Below are 22,343 nucleotides of genomic sequence, written 5' to 3'. Positions count from 1 at the left end.
TGGGAGGCAGTTTCCGGAGTGGATAAAGGGTGAAGAGAGGGAAGGAGTTTAGTTGGTCGGCCTAGTAGCCCCTAGTTCTAGCGCCCTAGTACCTAGGGCGCTAGAACATCCGAACATCAATGCCCTAGGTCTGCATAGATAAGCATTCTCTAAACCTCTATAAAAAAAAAAAAAGGTTAGGTTAGGTTAGGTTAGGTTAGGTTAGGTAAATGGCATATAGGTATATGTAGGAAAAATATAAAAAATATGATGATGTAACAACAAATGTATTTAAGGTAAAGACTAAAGAATAGTACATTTTCTCACAGTGGAACCGTCGCCGAACCCCATTTGCACCGTCGTACTTTAAGCCAGGTTAAGCGTGGTTTAGAATATGACAAAATAGGTAAAAAAAGTCACAGTCTGAAGCACGCTTAATTTAAGCTTGGCTTAATTTACTACGGTGCAAATGGCGGTAAGTCCTCAAATGTTACTGAGGACCGAGGGGTACTGTACTATTAATCACCTGTATTGTCACAATCTGAACCAAACTTCATTTAAGCTAGGCTTAAGTACGACGTTGCAAATAGGGATTATTTTATATTTTATTAGTATAATGATAATGGCGTTTTTGATTCGCATGTTTAGTGCAAAGCTGGTGTTTACTGTTTCAATTAATTTTTCATTTTAATAGAGCAGGATACATTAGTTTTGCACTAAACTTGCCAATCGAAAACGCCATAAGAATGGTGAGAGGTGGAGGGTGGAGGTGAGACATATGACAGCATGACAGCAATATGCATATGACATATGACATATGACATATGACATATGATGCATAATTGCATATATATTATGTACAGAACTACAACACCACGCCTTACCTACAAACAATACAAACTCTCTATTTGGTTGTTTTGTTATTACTGTTATTTGTTTAATCCTTAAATTTATTTGTGTAAAAAATGTGTCCATATCTGACTTTTTGTGATGTTTCAGTGGCCTTAAATCTTGAAACCCTATACCTAGGTAAAGTAAAATGTAGTTAGTGTATATGATGTAAATAATTAATTTTATTATAGGGTAGTGAGTGAACTGGAGGACTGGTTTTACTCTGGGTCTGATCTTGGAAAAAGGGAATGAGAAATATTTGATGCTCAATTTCAGTAATAAAAAACAGTCTGGAGTCTGGATTTGCATATTAACTATTTTCTGTAATAGCACTGTGGGTCAGATTAGTATTTATTTGTAGTTCATTATTGGTATGTAATGTATTGTGGTTTTAGCTTTTGGGCAATTTTGGATCATTTCATTTAATTTATTATGTGTTATATGTAGTTTATACTGTCATGCCAGTTACAGTTACATTATTAACATCAGTAGGTAATTAGTAACTACCTCAGTAATTACCATATTAATATATGTATGATTTAGATATTTTTACTCTGAACTTTATTGCAAAATAGGGTTTACAGTATAAATATTGATAATAATATTTACACATCAGATATTAATTATACCCGGGTTCTGGGTTTACCCAACTTCACAGTCCTAATCATAAACTTAATTTTTGTCAATAACAACACTTGTAATTAAAGTAGTCCAGGTTACTTGTTTACTATGGGTTGATATGGACAAAAATTAAGTTTATGATCAGGACTATGGAGTTGAGTAAAGTCTGTCTAAGATGCTAATTTATGTTCTGTTATATTACTGTCCTGGTGCTGGAAGGTAGCAGCTATGTCATTATTTAGGGTGTGGGATGGTTGAATTTAAAGAGTAAAATAGGTTTTTAGGTTTGTAGTATGCCTGTTTTTTCCAACACATGCTACATGGAGCCTATATAAGGACAGTTTAGGCCAAGTTGTGTTTTGACTTCAATTTTTCATCTGGTGTGTCACATTTAAATCTCAAATAATTAAATCAGTCCCTAAAACCAACTTAACCTATGTCAAGAAAATAGTCATTAGTTTCACTTTATTTGCAATAGATTAATGCCTATCTTCAAACAAAGCCGCAAATCTATGTAAAACATTCATATTTGTTTATGATAAAATGCTGCTTTTTCTTAGGGATTTTAAAATAAACAAACAAAATAAGGTTCTTATGCTGGATAAATCTGCCAACTTTGCCCAAACTATTCATTACGTTTTGTTATTTATTTTATGGTAGTTTGTAGAAATATAATAATATAACACATAATATGTACATATGAGTGTAGTAATAATACGTTTTTTGAATGAATAAAAGTATACAGGGTGTCCGGAAAATACGTGTACAACGTTTGACGACAGACTCCTGACGTCAAAATATGTCGATCTATCCAAAATTGTCTCGTTTAGCCGGTAGAGGGCGTCAAAAATTTGTAAAAATATTGGGTACAATTTCATTTCTTAAAGAGTATTGATAAGTGTATTCAGCAAGATGGCGGTCATTTTACACATTTGCTTAAGTAATGTTTTTGGTTTACTTAGTTTCTTACAATAAATAATTTCAACTTTATTATACCTACTTTGATGTATGCAGGTAATTGTAAATTTTTTTTTTCTGGCGAAACAGCTCATCCACCGGGAAATATTAAAGAGGTAAAATAGCTTCAAAATACTTCCGGTCACTCGACAAAAATATCTGGGTTGTCATAACGCCGTTCATATAAAAAATGAGGAGAAATGTTGACGTATTATATCACTTTTATAACACTTCCACTTATTTACAGCCGGTGACTATACTACTAGAAAACGTCATTTTATAGTATTAGTCTACATACTAAAATTCATTAAAATCCATTAGCAGGTTTTCACGTAATTTAGTAAAAAACCAATATTTTTACAAATTTTTGACGCCCTCTACCGGCTAAACGAGACAATTTTGGATATAACTAAGTCGGCTTAGATCGACATATTTTGACGTCAGGAGTCTGTCGTCAAACGTTGTACACGTATTTTCCGGACACCCTGTATATTTTATAATCATTATGTGTATTTTTGATATAAGCAGATAACAAACAAGTATTGTTAAAAAATTTTCAAGTCACATTTTTTATGACATCTCTTGCTGGGGCATTACACTAGTCATCTTATGGCGTTTTCGATTGGCATGTTTAGTGCAAAACTCATGCATTGCCATACTATTTCAATGACGTTAGATAGAGCAGGATACAGATACATGAGATTTTGCACTAAACTTGCCAATTGAAAACGCCATTAATGTTGAATTGCAGATTTACACACCAAATATCTAAGTGGGTGACGGTGACCAAGTAGCATTTTGCATCCAACCATTATGATATACAGGGTGACCAAGATATCGATGCATTGCATGGGGATCTCCGAAACCGTCGGTTAAATTAGAAAAAAGTTGCGCAATCAGGGGGCCATATACATAGCACTTTCGAAAATCAAGTATTTCTTTTCATTTTTGAGATATTTAGAAAGAAGTGATTTTGCCAATTTTCGAAGTTATTTCAAATCATATCAAAAAACAACAAAATCTTTCTCATGGCACCTTTTTGAGGTCTACAAGAAGGTGTCTATGGAAATTTATTACAACGTTTCGTTTCTTTCAAACCATCATCAATTTTTGTATTTCATATGGACTGAAAAAAAGTACATACAGTATTAGATAGCCCTTTTAATAGCGAATCCTATATGGCCCCCTAATTGCGCAACTTTTTTCTAATTTAATCGACTTTTTATTTTTCTGGAGTGACTTATTTGCCATAACACAAGCCGGATCATACATAATTTTATCTACTACTAGCACGGTAATGATCCATTACATAGCTTCCTTTGAGTTACATAATGATCGATTTTACTACACTAGTGCGATAATAATTGATTTTATCGCACTAGTGCGGTTAAGCACCCTAAAGCAAGTTATAGTTAAAAAATTGCTAATTTTTGTGTTAATCGTAGATAAAATATTGTACATTACTCGTGTGGTATGGCAAATTTATGGACTCGTGTGATCACCACAACTCGATCTGCGATCTCGTCGTGGCAATCCTTCCCACTCGTGACTATAAAAATGCTCATACCACACTAGTAATGTAAATAACTATTATCCGACACCTCCACAACTTCGTTAAAAACGCATTTTTTTTTGATATTTTTAGCGGTTTTGTTCAGCTTATAGTGGCAGTGAGTTATGAATCAAAATCAATTCAGCTTATGGTGGCAGTGAGTTATGAATTATAAGTCACTAGTGAGTTATGAGCTATATAATTCAATTAAAATGAGCATAGTTATGCTGCTATAATGATGAGATCTTGGATGAAAAAATATTTATGTACCTTAGTTTTTTTTACAGATAAAGTTTTTTCATATATTTTTAAAAAATATAATTGTAGCGCTAGTTAATGGCCAGAAATTGATTGAAAAATGGTCTGAAACTAAAGTCATTCCACTGTAGATCACAGTGAACATATTATATTGGAGGTAAAAGAAAGCAATTCAAAAAGAAATTATCCGTTTGATCTATGTACAGATTGAGACTTATTAGGCAATGGACATTTTAATAGGGTATAGTGAAGTGAATCTCAGGTACTTTATAAGTACTCATTATAATGGTATACTCCTGTATTTGTAGTTACTTACTTCTTATTATACCTATAGCTACGTACTTTTACTGTACTTTTAAGAGAATGCCAAAAAAATTGACTGTCCAATAAGAGCTATAGTGCCAGATAAGTAGATGCAAATAGCCAATAGTGGGTGGGTATAGGTAAGTATTGCAATTTTTAAATAAAAAATAAATAACAAAATTTATAAACTAAAAAAAAATAATAAAAGAAAAATGTTTTTTAAGATAATTTTAAGTTGTAATAATTTTATTTGTAATAGCCAATTTGGACTAGAATGCTAAGGTGTGGTATCCCATCAAATTGATATGTTTTCTTGATGGGTTCAATGTTAGGCATTTACTATACTTGCCTTTATATGCCAAAGACAATAAATGCCTAGTTTAGATTCACGTAATATTATTTTGTCCAGCTCTACATTGATAATTTAACAAAACAAAAAAATTACAATACTGCAAATTTGTATTGTCAATTGATTTCTATACAAAACATGTAGAATACCTATATCATAATTTCTAACGAGTTAGCAAATCAGGAACTCTCTTAAATACAGTTTAATCCTTTTGGGTTATAATTTTTAATTTAGAGCTACACAAAGTGTAAATGCTTTGGCAAATAACAAAATGATACTCTCTTGAATTTCAGGTCGTAATATGACTTGCCTTGTCAAATAACATCTATACTTACTTACCTAAATCTAAACTAGGCATGCATTAAGTTATTGTTAAATAATTTAAATAATGGCAGGTATGGGCAAATAGTAAATACCTATAGATAAATAGCAATAATTAATCTTGAATTGTTTTGCTATTTGCCATGGCACTTAGTAAAAATGATCAAAAACTTCTATGATCAATGTTTTTTGTTTATACCTTGAGTATTTTGGTATTTTCAAGTTTATGGAGCTACTGCAAATCATGTAAAGGACATTTGTGTCAATAATTGTAAGTGTCGTAATTTAAAAACTAAAATTTTCTAATTTCTTCCATTTCATTTTGAAGCTCCCGCTTTCTATATTCCTATGAAATTTAATTTGTCAACTGTCAATCAACACATCCACCGGTAAATACAAATCTACCACTCGCCATCCCCAAAACCTTTGTTTTTCTTTGTGCAGTGTTCTGTTCATCCTTTTCTTATCTTAACATTGTTATGGAAATAAAATGCACTCTTCTATAAGAGAACATTACAAAATGAAACCATTTCTTAGAAAACCGTTAAAAATTTTCATATAAATTGGGCGTTTTTGATACATTCTTTCTTTCTGGTCTTGAGCGTTTAACGATTGAGTCAGAAATTTTACATGCGACTTTTCATTTTGTGATTGCAATTTGATCCTACATTTACCATTCGAGCGATATTCCTAAATAGATTTCCAAAGCGATATTACTGTTTACTAATCCTGTTGTTGTTTTAGTGTTTTGATTTTTTTAAATAGGTATATAGCAGCGAACATCAGGACACTCATCATGGATGAGGGAGTAGTATTCCACGACGGATTTTCCTACAAAACTCGTCGCAGAACAGTTACCACCAGGTAAAAATGTATTTATTTGCATAAAACAACTCGCCATATCATAACACTTAGCTCCTGGACGGCTGACCATATCACTATATCTTATTGAGTCTTATTATTGTCTATTTATAGGTATCTTGTTTGCACGAAGGACAGAAGGTTGGGGTGCAGGGCTTCTGGAAAAGTGTCAAATGGTGAGGTGACGGTTATGAATGCACACCACAATCATCCGAGGGAGGCAAGGTACCAAGAAGCTGAAGCATTCAGGGCACAGCTACGGGAAGCTTCTGTCACCCAGCGAGGCACTCTCAAATTTATTTACGACCGTGTAGCTACAAGGTAAGATAATTCTATATCTATTAAGAAAATAGCAAAGTCTGTATTCAGGGTGTTTATTCACGTTTTAATATGCAAGCTTAAATCGCGTATTCTACGTCTAAAAATAACTATAGTTTGCTATATAAACCAAATTTCAAAAATGCTTCATTAAAGAAATACAGGGTGTTCTTTAAAGTTTTGTTTTTTTAAGTTTTACTTCTTCAAACTTTTTTCTGTATTGCGTCAGTAATCTTTTTTTTATAAATTTAAAATCCTTATTGAATGCTTTATTTTTGGAATATAGTTTAGGTACATAGCAAACTAGAGTTATTTTTTAGACATAGTATTTAAGTTTGCCTACTACTCCTTTTTTGGGCTTCACTATTTGTAATTGAAAATACTTAAGTAGCCATTTGAGGTAATTTAAAAAGTTGAATCCAAAAATATTCCTAACCTCAAAATAAAAGGGCTACAGCTAATAATTTCTTTTTTCTAATGGATCACTGGGTATATTGAAACATTTTCGGAATGTTCTCAAAATTCTGCTAATATTTTCTAGAAAAAAATTTGGTTTTTAAATAGTTTTTCGAAATATTGGCTATTAGAAAATTTTTATTTTGTCTTGTGACAAACTTTGTTTACCTATATACAGTGCCATCATTTCAAAACTTCCCACCCTCACTACTTTTTTCAGCAAACAAAATTAGTTGTGACCAAACAATATGTCAACTTAGATATCGAGGGGGAAGTTTAAAACTATAGTGGGCTTTGTATTTTAGATTTCGTCCCCTTGCCCTTAGGTGCCCTCACTTAAAATTTTTAAATGGCATCCCTAGCTTGTAGCACATTATTTTAAAGGTCTTAAAAACCCGATACAATTTTTACTAAAACACAAAATCAACAAAGTTTTGTTAGTTTTTTTAATTTTGATTTTCAAATTTGTTAAAAAGTCATGAATCGGGATTATGAAGACCTTTAAAATAATGTGCTACAAGCTATAGAAGTGCCATTTAAAAATTTCAAGTGGGGGCAAGGGGACAAATCCTAAAAATAAAATGCACACTGACTTTAACTATCCCCCTCGATATCTAAATTGAGGCCTTTTTGGTAAAAACTAATTTTCTTTGCTGAAAAACTTGGTGGGGGTGGGAAGTTTTGAAATGATGGCACTGTATGTAGTTAGAATGCAGGTAACAGGTAAAATCTACAGATAAGCTAATTGAGCTATAGTTGATGTTACTTGAGTGTCATTTAAAAAATGTTTTCTAAATGTCATTTTATTAAGGCCATGATTAGGAAACTGTCCTCCCATTTAACCAAATCTGTATCTCTAACCTTTTTCAAGATCTCCATAGGAGCCCTCCTTATCCTAGACACACTGCTAAAGTAAACTCCTGCTCACAAAAGGATAATTTTTCCTTGAGGTTTGGAAGCAAAAAATACATAAATTATTTGATATTTATAGAAAAGCGAAATTCAGTTCTGTTTTTTTTCAAATGGATCAACAAAAAGATCAACATTTGAGCTCAATAATAGCAACAATATTATTGTTCATGTCCCAACTCAATTATTTCAGACACCCAGAAGGTGCTTTACATGTACCTTACAATTCTGTAAGGTCATCCATGTGGCGGTGGAAGCAAGCAACAACTCCAAATGTGCCCACAACATTACCAGAGCTGGCTGAAATACTGCAGACAGGTGAGTGGCCTAGATATGACAGCTGTACTAATGGCCCTTTCTTTTCAGGGACAACTGCGGCTGGTGCTCATAGGGCTGTCGTTTTTGCAAATGAAGATTTCATTCGCAACTTCGGCGACTCTATGTACAACTTCATGGACGGGACGTTTAAAGCAGTACCACGACAACCTGCTTTTGCTCAAATATTCACCATTTTTGCAACATGTATGGACCATGTAAGTGTTTCCAAAAATGTATTTCCTAATTTTTTAACTCCCCCAATAATCATTTTATGCAGCTGTCACCCTTTATACTTTTGCTAATATGAAGTGCTTTTTAAAAGTGTGGAATCTCAGATGCTATACAAAATAATATACTATTATTTTCTTTAAAATAGGCATTTCCTGTCATACACATTTTCATGGAAAGGAGGACCAAAGCATTATACGACGCAGTTTTTTTGTATATTCGCCAGGCATTTCCCTCTCTCCTCAACAGAACAATCATAACAGATTATGAAGCTGCGCTTGTAGAATCCCTGCGAGAAAACTATCCACAAGCGTCATTAAGAGGGTGCTTCTTCCATTATTGTCAGGTTAGTTGGTGTAAAAAAATGATATTTTGCTTTGGATTATAAAGGGTTTTGCATTTTTTTCTTTTTAAAATATGATTTGGCTTATTTTGTCCTTAAAACAATAATCATCCATATTTAATTTTTAATTCTATTCATAGAACACATTAATGTAATATTTCCTACATGTGAAATATACAGGGTGATTCACGCTGATGGTAGATATATTAGAAGTATCTAGAGAACGACTAAATACCTATATTTTCGTTGAAATTTGAAGTCTAGCCTAGGTTGGGTCCAAACTCTCTATCTAAAATATTTTGGACTTTGCAGTGTTGCCGCAAAAATATTGAGCTGTTGTTCTCTAGATACTTCTAATATGCCATCACCGTGAATCACCCTGTATAAGTAGATAATCTAAATACAGTGCGTTTTTTTTAACGCGCAACATAGGATTTTACGTGTTAAATTTTTAAGCCCATGTTAGACCATGTTATTTTGGAACTGCAGGTCTAAAACTTGACGGGTGTGTCTTTAGTACCCTGAAGCTTAAGTAAGTTTACCAATTTGGTCTAAAAAGTGATTAAAAACTGGCAAAAAATCATTTTTTTGTCGAAAAGATTTTATCGTTTTATACTCCCTGTATGCATTGTTCTTTTTTGTTTTTGATATCGACAGGGCAGGTAGCAGGTAGAGTGACATATTTTGACTGCATCATGGCCCGACATCTTTTGAACGTCAAAAGGGCATTTTATGATTGTTTGGAATACTGTTTGGCTTCAAACGGAGGTCACTTTGAACAATTCACTTATAAAAATACTTCTTTTGTTCTTAACTTTCTTGATATAAAGTTAATGATCACCCTGTTTTACTTTCTACGCCAAATTTTACCTGCTACCTGCCGTGCCAGTATCAAAAACAACAAGCACCTATCATACATACAGGGAGTATGGAAAGATAAAATCTTTTCGAAAAAAGGTGATTTTTTGCAAGTTTATAATCACTTTTTAGGCCCAATTGGTAAACTTGCTAAAGCTTCAGGGTACGAAACAGCCACCCGTCAAGTTTTATACTTGTAGTTCTAAAATAACATGGTCTGACATGTGCTTAAAAATTTAACACGTAAAATCCTATGTTGCGTGTTAAAAAAAACGCACTGTATGCAATCATTTGACTATCAAAAATCAGATGAGGTTATTTCTTAAACAGGCTGTGATGCGGAAAGCGAGGACCTTAGGAGTAATGAGAGCCGTCGAAGAAAATCCCCACGGAAAGGCTTTACTTCGAAAATACTACGCCTTAGCGCTTTTTCCTGCGGACAGGATGGAAGAAGCTTTTGAATTTTTACAGGTATGCATAAAAAATTGTACTTTTTTATTCAAGAAGACTCTATTTCTATTATTTTTAGGATGAACAACTGCGTGAGGCTTTTCAAGATCTACGAAATTATATAAGACGGCAATGGATGGACCGAGTTACACCACACCATTTCAGCGTGTTTCGGGAGCGCCACAGAACCAATAATGTCATGGAAGCCTACCACAGAAGACTGAATGGAAGACTAGTTAGACATCCGGGTATTTGGGATTTGATGGGTAAGAGCATTTTGGTTTTAATTATTTTTTTAAGCAGGGTTCCAAAAAATATGCTATATTTATTGGTTTGGTTTTAAGTTGAAACTGAACGAAAGGTGGGCATGTACTTAAAATTTACTTGAAGCTAATATTAATTATCATGGTAGAATTTTTGCTGTTTTTTACGGTATCTCTGGAATAGAGATGCCCTGATTGTAGAACCGCGGAGATAAATATTGATGTGGGTTTGTGTTTCCTCTGGTTAAGCCATCGGTATGTCAAATTGCTAAGTGAAAATTTAAATTTACCCACTTACCTAACAAATTTGACCGTCTGTGCTTACTTACTACAATTATTCTGTAAATTTATCATTAGTCTTTAGAACCTCTGCTAGCACTTTTTCCAAATCTTAATTTTATTTTAGAAACGCTTATCGACATTCAAAATATTGCGATACTGGAACTGCAACAACTGGAACAGCAGGGAAGAGTCTTTCGGGTAGCTAAGCGAAACGAGGTATTTGACAGGCGATTGACACAGGCATGGGACAAGTTGGCCGATGGTAGATTTAATTTACAAGACTTCTTCAGGTTTGTTGTGTGCTGATCTTCCTGTTCCTGTTTCCAACGATAACTTTAATCCCTTTTTGTTCTTGTAGGCAAGCTGTTCATTTCATGGAGAACTTCGATGTCCAACTACAAGAATGGAACCAAGACGTACCACCTGAAGAAGAAGAAGAATTTCCCATAAACTTCCCAAATATTTTTGATCCTCCTCTGTTCCCCAACAACACATCCCAAACCCTCCTTTACCACCACTTCCATCTCGTTCACCCTCTCCTCTTCCTGACTTTAATATTTCCAATCCAGTTCGTCCAACCCTCCCTCTTAATCTCCCCAGTCCACCGCGTTCACCCTCTCCTCTTCCTGATTTTAACATTTCCAATCCAGGCCGTCCAACCCTCCCTCTTAATCTTCCCAATCCACCTCATTCACATTCTTCTTTCTTTCCACCCCCCTTGCCGTCACCCGAATTTAACTTTCCTATTTGGAACCTCCCAAGTCCTCCTCTCCCTCCCCGTACTCCACCATCTCCAGAGGTACCAGGACAAGGCCAAGGTTTGGACGAAGACGGGAGCGAAAATGAACCCTTTTTTTTTAATATTGAAGAAAACCGTAAGTATAACTTGAAATGTATATATTATAATTGTAGAGTAAACAATAATATTGTCACGAATGGAAAATCCATTGATTGAAAAGATGGACTGATTAACTTAAAAAACATCGAGGATTGCGAAATGTTAAGCGCACGAGGCAAGGTCGCATCACGATGCAACCGAATGTGTCATGCACCGAGTGCACCGTATCGGTGATGAATCACCACCACCTGCTTTGCAGAAATATGAAAAACAAGCGACAATAACAAACTGCGTCAGCCGATCAATCGGGTATAAAATACGCCGATTTTAGCAGTGTTGGATAAGTGTGAACCGATCAACGGTAGTGTGACCAGCTGACCCGAGAAGTCGTAATGTCGACTCTCCTCGGGAAAAGATTAAGTTAATTAGTCAGTTCTCCAAAATTGTTTAAACGCAAAGTGACCAAGCCATTGCCCGGAAAAGCTAAGCCCTTAGCTATGATTATGTAAGTACAATTGTTAATTGTCAACCTTTTTGTATATTTTACAACCGTATTGTGCATCCATTTGTGTATTCCGTATTTAATAGATTTAAGTGTTATACAAGGAAAACTCAGTGTTTAATTCCATCCCTAAAACTGAGATCCCGGCGCGACGTTTATCGTCGCGAGTCAGTTTAATTGGTGAACCCAGAAGGGCTCATAAATTAAACGTGACAATATTTGTAAAGCATGGGAACCTGATCGTCCCACAACACAACACCAGGAAGAGACCAGTTTTCTCCTGTTATGCAAAGTCTGTTTGATAAACATCGTGCAGTACGTGTTGCATTGTCGGCACGCGTTTTGTGGGAGCTGCACTTCAAGAGTTTTTAATGAAGCAGCTGCGCGATGTCCAGTGTGTCGGATAGTAATAAATAAATCACTAAGGCCACTAGCTCTTTTTTTTGTAAATCACAATGTAGTTTAATGTAATATGTTATTGTTTTATGTTAATTTGTATATTTTTATTTGTATATTTTTATTGTTAAGATTACCATAATGGAACGTAAATTGATCTTAATATTTGCAAAGCATTGCATTAGCAAATTTGATTTTTGACCGTCTTATTTTTGCAAAATACATGTGGTATATAAAAAATATTGTCAGTATTCCGTAGCTGTAATACTTTGCAAATGTAAAGAACTGAGAAATTAGTTTTATGTATATTGTATATATGAACTTATACTTTATGCTTATAATTATATACCATTTATATAAGTACATAACGCTCATTGTACTGTGAGGGATAGGGGTTGGGTGTTTAGATTTGAGGAAGTCAATACGGTTCATATGTTGTATGAGCGTTATGACCTTATATTCATTTTATTATATTATATTATTTATATTCATCTTATTATTCATTATCATTGATGATAAGTTTGGTTTTATGTATTTTGAAGTGGATGTATATTTTTTAAAACAAAAGTCTTTAACCCATAACATTCATAGAAGTGTAAGGGATAGGGGTTGGCTAGTTGGATATTTTAAGGTTTCTATGGACGTTATGGGCCTTGCTATGGAATTTATAGTCTTTGTACTGGATAAAATATGGCGTTCTAGAGGTTGATATTGATGAGAATATTGTAATGTATTATATATATTGTAAGATATTGTATATTACTTCCTTATTACACCACATAAAAAGTTTGATAACTTATTACTATTACCATTTTATTTTGGTTTAGAAAGAAAATTTATATTAGGTTTTAAAATCGATGATATTACGAAATAACTATAAATTGGCATGTCTATAAATATAATACATTTGTCTACTTTATACTTGAATTAAAAATGCATGATTATTTATTGTTTGTTGTTTGTAATAAAATGTTGTAAGAATTATGATCAAAAAGTTTTTTTTTGCTCTTAAGTGATTCCCTCTCATAGCAAAAAAGGTAGATACTTTATTCTGTAAACAATTGTGGGTATAAAACTACTTAGTAAATACAGGGTGTCCCGCGAGGTAAGGGACAAAATTTTACTATGAGTTCTTTAGGTAAATTCGAGTCCAAAATGTCCTATGAACATGGGTCCGCACATGCTTCCTTACCAAGATATGATTTTTTTAAATTTAATAGTGCTATTGTGCCAAAAACTACAATAATGCCGAAAAATAATTTTATTTAAGAAAAAATAGTATAATACACACACTACAATTCGCTAAGGGATTAAAAGACACTTTAGTCACGAGGTTTATAGGTGTACTATTTTATTCACTTTAGAATGCAAGAAATTAAAAATAAAAAAAATTACAAAACTAACAGTGGTTACAACGGTACTCTCGTATTACTGATAGTTGTTATTGATTGTTGTTGGCATGGTGGATTCACTTAAAATTTATTGTGCCCTGGAAGTGTTGCTATGGCACAAAACAAATGTCAATCAGTTGTTATCAAACGGTGAGTCCAGAAAAATCGTATTTTTTGAAAATGAACATTGAAGAGGCCGCCCAAGAGGCCATCGCTAGCCTTCTTCCAGAAAAATCTCGCGAGGCTTACAAAAAACAGTTTCTTGTTTACCAAAAATGGTGCGTTGAACAGAATGCAGAGAATTTTACGGATGAAAAGGTGCTCCTGGCTTACTTCCTGCAGAAGTCTAAGAAGCTCAAGGCATCTTCTCTATGGAGCCAATATTCCATGATCAAAGCCACGATAATATCTGAAGCAAACGTCGACATCAGCAAATACAGTAAACTCCAGGCATTTCTAGAGCTGCGAGCTGTTGCAGAGGTGTCAGCACAGTCTCTTAACTATAAAAAATAAGCCTGTAAAGTGTATTCTTATGTAGGTTGGTAGTTATCGTAATTAAAGATTTGTTCATTAACTTTAGTATATTACTTAAAGTTACGTTTCCCTTTCGTTCCCTCTAACACTGCTCGAACCATTCTAACCTCTATTCGAAGTGTCAACATACAATGTTGACTGACTTATACTATTTGAACACTCTCTTATACTACCCTAACATCCCCCTTCTTAAAGATCTAACCTCTGAGGAGGCCTTACGAGCCTACCTGAAGATGTTATTGTTTCCGATTGCTGAAAAACTTCTTCATTGGTTATCTCACTACCGAGCTCACTACAGACATCTGAATACCCACTATCAACCGAAATGTTTTCTCTTTCATCTCCACTTGATACACTAATAACAGTGTCGGAACTATCATCTAATTCTAAAAATATTTTACAGGCTGATCTTTTTCATTGTTACATCCTTTATCCCTTCCTTCCTAACCACATAAAAATGAAGAATTACCCAAACTCTGCGAAAAATGTATGTTGCCGCAAGGTTTAATAAACTTTCTGTTTCTAACTAATATGTTTCCATTCTCCATTTTTACCCTGTAACATCTATCTCTAAGCTTACCGACTACTATTCCTGGAGACCAAATTCCTTTAGGCTTAAGTTGTACCATTATTTTAAGATTGTTGGGTTTATAAAATAACCTGTTGTAACAGTGGCAACATTGTACTGGTTGACAAGCAACGCCACCTAAAAATAATTGACGTTCGAATGTTCTAGAATACGTGGGTCTGTCTGTCGGTTGTATTACAATAATGTTCACCTCCCTTTTAGTATTAATACAAGTTTATTAGTTAGTTAAATAAACGTGTTTTACTGTCCAAGATCCAACCACCCCAATAGGTTATGGGCCCAGAGTGGTTTGGACAGTGAAGTAAAAGAAAAAGTGAAGCAACCCGTGTGTCGGACGTATCGATCGATAAAATAAAAAAGGCGTCAATAAAAGCTTGAGGCAGCAAAGGATCGTGAATCAACTGAACGGATCGAGAAGAGAAGTCGAGGTTAAAACTAGTTGGACCTGATTTTCTGAAGAAGAATCCATTAAGATGAGTAACGTCGATCTGGGAAATATTGCTCAAATAGCTAAATTTGAAGGCAAAAATTATCAACAGTGGAAATTCCAAGTTAAGTGCGCCCTACGAGCTAAAGGCCTGTATGGAATTGCAGATGGCAGTACCCCGAAACCAGAAGTATTTGCAGAGGGTGAATTGTGGAATAAAAAAGATGCTCAGGCAATGTGTATAATAACTGCAGCAATGGGGCTAAATCAAATTTCACTAATAGAAAACTGTGAGACCAGTAAACAAGTTTTAGACAAGTTAAACTCGATCTATGACGTAAAAACGGAGACAAATAAAATGTTGGTACACGAACAATTTTATCAGTACAAAATGCTACCCACAGATTCAATGGCTCAGCATATTTCAAAGGTTGAAAATCTAGCAATGCAAATTAAAAATTCAGGAGACCAGTTGAGTGACACTGCTGTTATTACAAAAATAATGAGCACTCTTCCACCAAAATATGGTCCATTTCGACAAGCTTGGTTGTCTATGGATGAAGCTAGACAGACTATTGAAAACTTGACCTCGAGATTACTTGATGAAGAAAGAAATTTAAGTACAAGCGAACATAATGAAGATTATGCTTTAGCTGCCACACAAATGAACAAGTTTGGCAATAGAAATTTTAGAAACACAGGGCCTCCACAAAGAAAACCGTCAACAAATGTGAAGTGTTATAATTGTGGAAAAAGGGGACATTTTGCAAAGGATTGCCGATGTCCGAAAAGGCAACAATTAGGAGGTAACACTCATAGAAGCAGCAGCGGTGGACAAAATGACAATGAACGAGAGCGCGGGACAGTTTTTCCTGGATCTGGATATAGTGGACATGAAAGTGGTCGAGCTAGACATCAAAGTGGAAGTGGTAACTCTGGCAACACTGCAAATGGAAGAGCTTTCAACATTGAAGACAGTGATGACAGTGTGCCTGAAGTTGACATTGACTGTAGTGACATTTGGATTTTAGACAGTGGCGCTAGTAGACACATGTGTCACTCGGAAAGTATGTTTACATCAGTTCGAAAAGTTCAAAACTTATTCGTAAAACTCGGCGATAATAAAGAACTTCCAGTTCAAGGAATCGGAGAAATTTTGATAGAGAAGTTTGTAAATGGGACTTGGTGTAAAGGCGTTATGACAGACGTATGGCTTGTACCCGGCTTAAGGAGAAATCTGTTTTCAGAAGGTGCAGTAACAAATAAAGGTTTTACTATTTTTAAGGACAACCAGAAGGCCGAAATTTTTGAAAGTGGCCAAGTGGTGGCTACTGCAGTACCTTACGAAAACAACCTTTATAGAGTGTTGATTCGCCTACAGAACAAAAATGCAATTACTGAGGTAAATGTAGTTTCTACAGGGACTTTAAAACAATGGCATGAAAGACTCGGACATTTAAATATCAAGTACATTAAGGAACTATTCACAAAGAATCTTGTAAGTGGAATAAGTATAACAGACATAAATGACAATTTTTTTTGTGAAAGCTGTGTATATGCCAAGCAACACAAACTTAAATTCCAAAACACTGAAAAACATGTATCAAAACCAGGTGAGTTAATTTCCAGCGATGTCTGTGGACCGATGAGTGAAGATAGTATTGGAGGATCCAAATACTATGTTCTTTTTAAAGACAATTATACAGGCTACAGGTCAGTAAATTTTATTAGACATAAAAGTGATGTAACCCAATGTTTTAAGAACTTTATTTCCTTGTGCAACACTAAATTTGGGCACAAAGTTCAAAGAGTGCGTGTAGACAATGGGCGAGAATATGTAAATGAGTCACTAAAACAGTATTTATCTGAAAGTGGTATAGTTTTAGAAACTACAGGTATTTATACACCGGAGCAAAATGGTCGCTGTGAGAGAGACAACAGGACCATAATGGAGTCTGCAAGAGCTCTGTTATTTGACAAGGATTTGCCTAAAACTTTATGGGCAGAAGCAGTAAATACTTCTGTGTATTTGCTGAACCGGACACCTACAAAGCAGTCTGAAACCACTCCTTATGAACACTGGACTGGTAAAAGGCCTAACTTACAACACACCAAAGTTTTTGGTTGTGAAGCCTATTTGTTAACACCAGGCACTTTAAGAACCAAACTGGATAAGAAAAGCGAGAGGTATGTTTTTGTAGGTTATGAAGGGGATTCAACGAATTACAGGTTGTATGATCCTGTGACACATAAAATAAAAGTTTCTCGTCATGTTATTTTTAATGAAGATAGTGAATTTAAAACCCCAAGACAAAACTGTGTTCTACTTCCAATAGAAAATAACAGATCTGACAATTTAGATGCTCAAGATGACCTTGACCCAAACTATTTTGAGGAACCTGATATACAAGGACAAAATGACACTGACAATGAACAAGTATCACCTTACAACTTAAGAGTTAGAAAAGATATACATCCACCTGAATATTTGTGTCAAAACTTTGATCTTGACTTTTCTGAGATTAATTTTACAGAAATAAGTGTTCCTTCCAGTTACCAAGAAGCCATTAGTTGTCCAAATAAGCAGGAATGGAAGGCAGCCATACAAGAAGAACTACAAGCTTTGGAAGTCAACAAAACGTGGGAGTTAGTTAATTTGCCACCAAACAGAAGTACAATTGGGACGAAATGGGTTTTCCGAGTTAAGGAAGCTGAAAATGGTCACAAACCTCGTTTTAAGGCTCGCCTATGTGCAAAAGGGTTTAGTCAAGTAAAGGGTGTAGATTTTCAGGAGACTTTTTCCCCCACGACAAGGTATGACACACTAAGAGTACTTTTAGCCCTTTCAGCACAACAGAAAATGAAAATGAGGCAGTTCGATATCAAAACTGCTTTCCTTTACGGCATACTAAGTGAAGAATTGTATATAGACTTACCTGAGGGATTAAACAATAATAAACAAAAAGTGTGCAAACTAAATAAAGCCCTTTATGGCCTAAAACAAGCTCCTCGAGTATGGAATGAGACTTTCAAGGAATTTTGTCAAAGCATTGGTTTTTATCAATGTACTTCTGACAATTGTGTCTACATTAAGACTGACAGAAAAGTTTTTCTAGCATTATATGTTGATGATGGTCCTCTACTATCTGACAGTGATGAAGAATTGGACTTAGTGCTTGTTCAGTTACAGAAGAGGTTTCAAATTACCATAATTGAAGATCCAAAGTACTTTGTGGGCTTGCAAATTGAGCGACTTAAAGATGACTCAATATTCATCCATCAGTCAAAGTACATTCATCAAATTGTTCATAAATTTGGACAAGAAGATTCAAATCCTGTCTCGGTACCTGCAGATCCTAATTCCAGTTTAAGCAAGGATCTTGGCAAACCAATAGAAAATATTCCTTATAGAGAAGCAGTAGGATCACTGATGTTTTTGGCAATTGTAAGTCGGCCAGACATTATGTATTCGATTGGACTAGTAAGTCGTTATCTGCAAAATCCCACCACAGCTCATTGGAATGCTGTTAAACGAATTTTCAAGTACTTAAAGGGCACCTTAAACATTGGCATTCACTATAAAAGTGACCCTTGTGGCATTAATCTAAGTGGCTACTGTGATTCTGATTTTGCAGGTGATATAGACACAAGACGTTCTACAACAGGCTATGTTTTCTTAATCAACAACAGTGCTGTAACATGGAAAAGCCAGAAGCAGAAGTGTGTGAGCTTGTCCACTACAGAAGCTGAGTATGTGGCAGCCTCAACAGCCTCCAGAGAAGCCATATGGTTGAAAAATCTACTAGAAGCCCTCGGTGAAAACATAATTTTGCCCGTTAATATGTACGTCGACAATCAAAGTGCTCTAAAACTTATTAAAAATCCAGTGTTTCATCCACGCACAAAACATATCGACATAAAATTTCATTTTGTTCGGGATCAATATGTTTTAGGTTTAATTAATTTTCAATATGTTTCTACCAATGATCAAACAGCAGATGGTTTCACCAAAGCATTGTCAGTAATCAAATTTAAGAGATTTGTAAGTCAGTTAGGTATTAAGTGCTTCTTAGATTTACTAAAAATTAAGTAGTATGTTACAACTGTTTATTTTACGTGGGAGTGTTGGGTTTATAAAATAACCTGTTGTAACAGTGGCAACATTGTACTGGTTGACAAGCAACGCCACCTAAAAATAATTGACGTTCGAATGTTCTAGAATACGTGGGTCTGTCTGTCGGTTGTATTACAATAATGTTCACCTCCCTTTTAGTATTAATACAAGTTTATTAGTTAGTTAAATAAACGTGTTTTACTGTCCAAGATCCAACCACCCCAATAAAGATTTTAAATCTAATGGATATAGATTTTTTACATTTCTGTTGTAGTAATCTTCGCTATCCTGCTTTCTCCTATTTAATGTCTTATTAAAACAGTCAAAATTTATGTTTTGTGGTTTTAAATTTATGGTGGCTGATGGTCTGTTTTCACAGTTACTCTCCTTCCAAAAACAAACTGATAAAAATCCAATTTTCCATCCCTACCACTATCGCTAGTAATTCCTTCTCGATTTGTGCATACCCACACTGAGTGTCAGTGAATGCCATAGAAGCATAAGCATAGGGTAAGTTGTCTTGTAAGAGCACTGCTCCACAACCTGATTTTAATGTTTTTTTTGATTTTGAGGCATCCACTGAGACGATAGTCTCTTTTTCAACGTCATAAAACCGAAGTACTGGTTGTTTAGTTAGTATATTTTTAATTTCGTCAAAGGCTTTCTGATGTTCTGTGCTCCATTCAAAAACAATATTTTTTCTCAGCAGTTGTTGTAATATGGTTGTCTTAACTGAAAAATTATTAACAAATTTACTGACATAAGTTAACAAACCCCACAAACGCTGTACATCATGTTTATTTGGCATTTGAGCAAAGTGAGTACTTTCCACCCGGGTGGAAAGTAAAAGCAGGTAATTTTCATCTTTTCACCTGGTTTACACATAAGAAATAACGTTATTACATACCTGGTTGAATATAAACAATTTTTATGATTTTTGTATAGCAAATTTACAAAGTATTAAGCCACTATTTTATTCTAAGCGTTATTTAGATTAGAATGATAGCTATGTAATTGGAAAAAAATCAGGTGGTTTTTGATGAAAATCAAAAATCAGTCAAAATCGGCTCTAGTTTAAAAAATGCCGATTTTCCAAGAAAACGTTAATAACAATTAGCGGTATGAAAATACAATTAGCGGCTCAATATCTCTCAGTATCTCCGAAACCGTTCAAGGGAAGTCAATCAAACTTCACCCATCCACTAACCTTTTTATTCCTAACAAAACGAGGTGAGCTTTAAGCCATCTTCAGGCTCCCACCTTTAGGGGCCTGTAACTCTGTTAGAAAGCGTTTCCGGAACCACGTTTATTAAAAAAAAATTTCTTGTTGAAGCTGCCCTAGAACGTTGTCGGTGTAAGTTCAGGACATCCTCTTTATAACATAGAAGTAAATGTAACAATTGTGGTTAAAAGTAAAGTAGAAGAAAGAATAATTTAAAAGTATTCCGTTTGGTTGGCGTGATGAGACTTTTTAATAAATTTGGTCCTTTTCATTAGGCCAGGAGTTTTAGTTCACCCATTAAATAATAATAAATAATAGCAAACTGACAGTTACCTATCAATTATAAAACAGTATTTCTAGGTATAACCTAACTGACACTATTCTACAGAACTAATACTTTGATTTCTGAAGTGAAATATAGGTCAAAGCACTATTCACATAGTACCATTTTTGTAGTATTCTCGTAAAAACACAGTTTTCCGATGCGTGGATTTTGAGCTTCGCAGACCGTGATGTAGATGGCGGAATTGCGCTGTATTAAAAAAATCAATAATTTCATCGCGATCTGGCACCTTATGTTGGATATGTTGAGGACAGCCACTAGATGCCGTTAATTGTATGGAATTGTAATTGTATTATTAGAACCATATGGATCCAAAATTCTGAAGAAAAAAACCAAAAAATGAAATTTTTCTTTGAGATAAAGATTCAAAGAGATTGCTAGGTTCTCTTCTCTTTCGGGGATCGTAGTAGAATAAAAACAGGTGAAAAATAATTTTGTCTGGTACTAATTTTTAATTTGCGGAAAGAAAATCGTTTTCTACGCGAAAAATAACGTTTCGCATGGTTGGTGTCGTGGGTTGCACGGACTTTCAGCAGACTTCTTGAATTAGCCACTTGATTGGCATTTTCCTAATAAAATAATTTAGTTAGATACAAAAACAAAACTCGCCCTTTTCTACTTTTTTGGTTATTGCTCAACATAATGACCAAACAAGAAATATCCATCCCATGAATCTGGCTAAATTACTATTTCAAAATAATGTGGCAGATTTGAAAGAGGTGCAACCTAAAGGACGTAATAAAGTGGGCATATCCTTCAACACACCTTTTGGTGCTAATAGCTTCATAAAAAGTAACCCTATGGCAAAGGAAAACTATAATGCATACATTCCCCAGTTAATGTTGTACTGCAGTGGTATAATAAGAAATGTGGGAGACACTATCACTGAGGAAGACCTGATACATTATGGAATTGGTACCAGAGGCTCAAAGTCAATCAAAATTGTGGATGCAACTAGATTCAACAGGCGAATTACAGAGAATGGCGTTACGAGAATAGTTCCCAGCAACACTTTTCTGTTACAATTTGCAGGTAAGAATCTACCTGTAGAAATTGAACTATTTAATACCAAGTCTAAAGTTTTACCATACATCAGACCTATAATATTGTGTGTTAACTGTTATAAGTATGGGCATCACAAAAATCAATGCAAAAACAAGGAAGCATGTCAAGACTGCTTAAAAGTACACCAGGAAAATGAAACTTGTGATAGAGTTAACAACTCAGCCCCCAAAAACTGTCCTAATTGTGACGAACCAACAAGCAGAAATTGTAAAGAATACATTCGTCAACACAATATCAACAAGTCTATTGCAGAATATAACATAATTTTATTTGATGCTAACAAACTATTCCCACGGAACAACGAAGACAACTCAAATTCCCAAATCCTACTTCAGGATTTTCCCAACACACTCCAGGAAGCCTTGAACGCCTCATTTTTAGCCTCACAAACTAATTCTCAGGATA

The 22,343-nt window shown here is 34.7% G+C and overlaps 1 protein-coding gene and 1 long non-coding RNA gene across 2 annotated transcripts; one reads left to right on the top strand and one right to left on the bottom strand.

The window, feature by feature from the left end:
* The first annotated feature begins 820 nt into the window (after positions 1–820).
* On the top strand, positions 821–13,237 carry LOC145726160 (uncharacterized). The gene is made up of 10 exons (XM_081975127.1): positions 821–1,008; positions 1,062–6,095; positions 6,207–6,413; positions 7,969–8,308; positions 8,470–8,667; positions 9,853–9,993; positions 10,052–10,238; positions 10,642–10,807; positions 10,876–11,392; positions 12,085–13,237. Exons 2-10 carry the CDS (start codon positions 6,028–6,030, stop codon positions 12,157–12,159), a joined length of 1,899 nt encoding a protein of 632 aa, XP_081831253.1. The 5' UTR covers positions 821–1,008; positions 1,062–6,027; the 3' UTR covers positions 12,160–13,237.
* Positions 13,238–19,896: 6,659 nt separating this feature from the next.
* LOC145726180 (uncharacterized) lies at positions 19,897–20,631 on the bottom strand. Its single transcript, XR_014177526.1, has 2 exons — positions 20,516–20,631; positions 19,897–20,040 (listed from the first exon to the last, which is right to left on the bottom strand). It is a non-coding gene; the product is annotated as an uncharacterized LOC145726180 (long non-coding RNA).
* Positions 20,632–22,343: the final 1,712 nt, after the last annotated feature.

The sequence above is a fragment of the Ips typographus genome, linkage group LG3 (assembly GCF_016097725.1).
Source record: "Ips typographus isolate SLU linkage group LG3, UJ_Ityp_2.0, whole genome shotgun sequence".
NCBI classification, from domain to species: Eukaryota; Metazoa; Arthropoda; class Insecta; order Coleoptera; family Curculionidae; genus Ips; species Ips typographus.
Note: the sequence above shows the minus strand (reverse complement) of the source record. Positions and strands in the feature narration are given on the sequence as shown.

Excerpts from the sequence above, each read along its gene's own strand:
- LOC145726160 (XM_081975127.1), top strand. The coding sequence starts at position 6,028 with ATGGATGAGGGAGTAGTATTCCACGACGGATTTTCCTACAAAACTCGT. Across the intron at positions 6,414-7,968 it reads TACGACCGTGTAGCTACAAG|ACACCCAGAAGGTGCTTTAC; the intron begins GTAAGATAATTC and ends CAATTATTTCAG. Across the intron at positions 11,393-12,084 it reads TTTTAATATTGAAGAAAACC|CATGGGAACCTGATCGTCCC; the intron begins GTAAGTATAACT and ends ATATTTGTAAAG.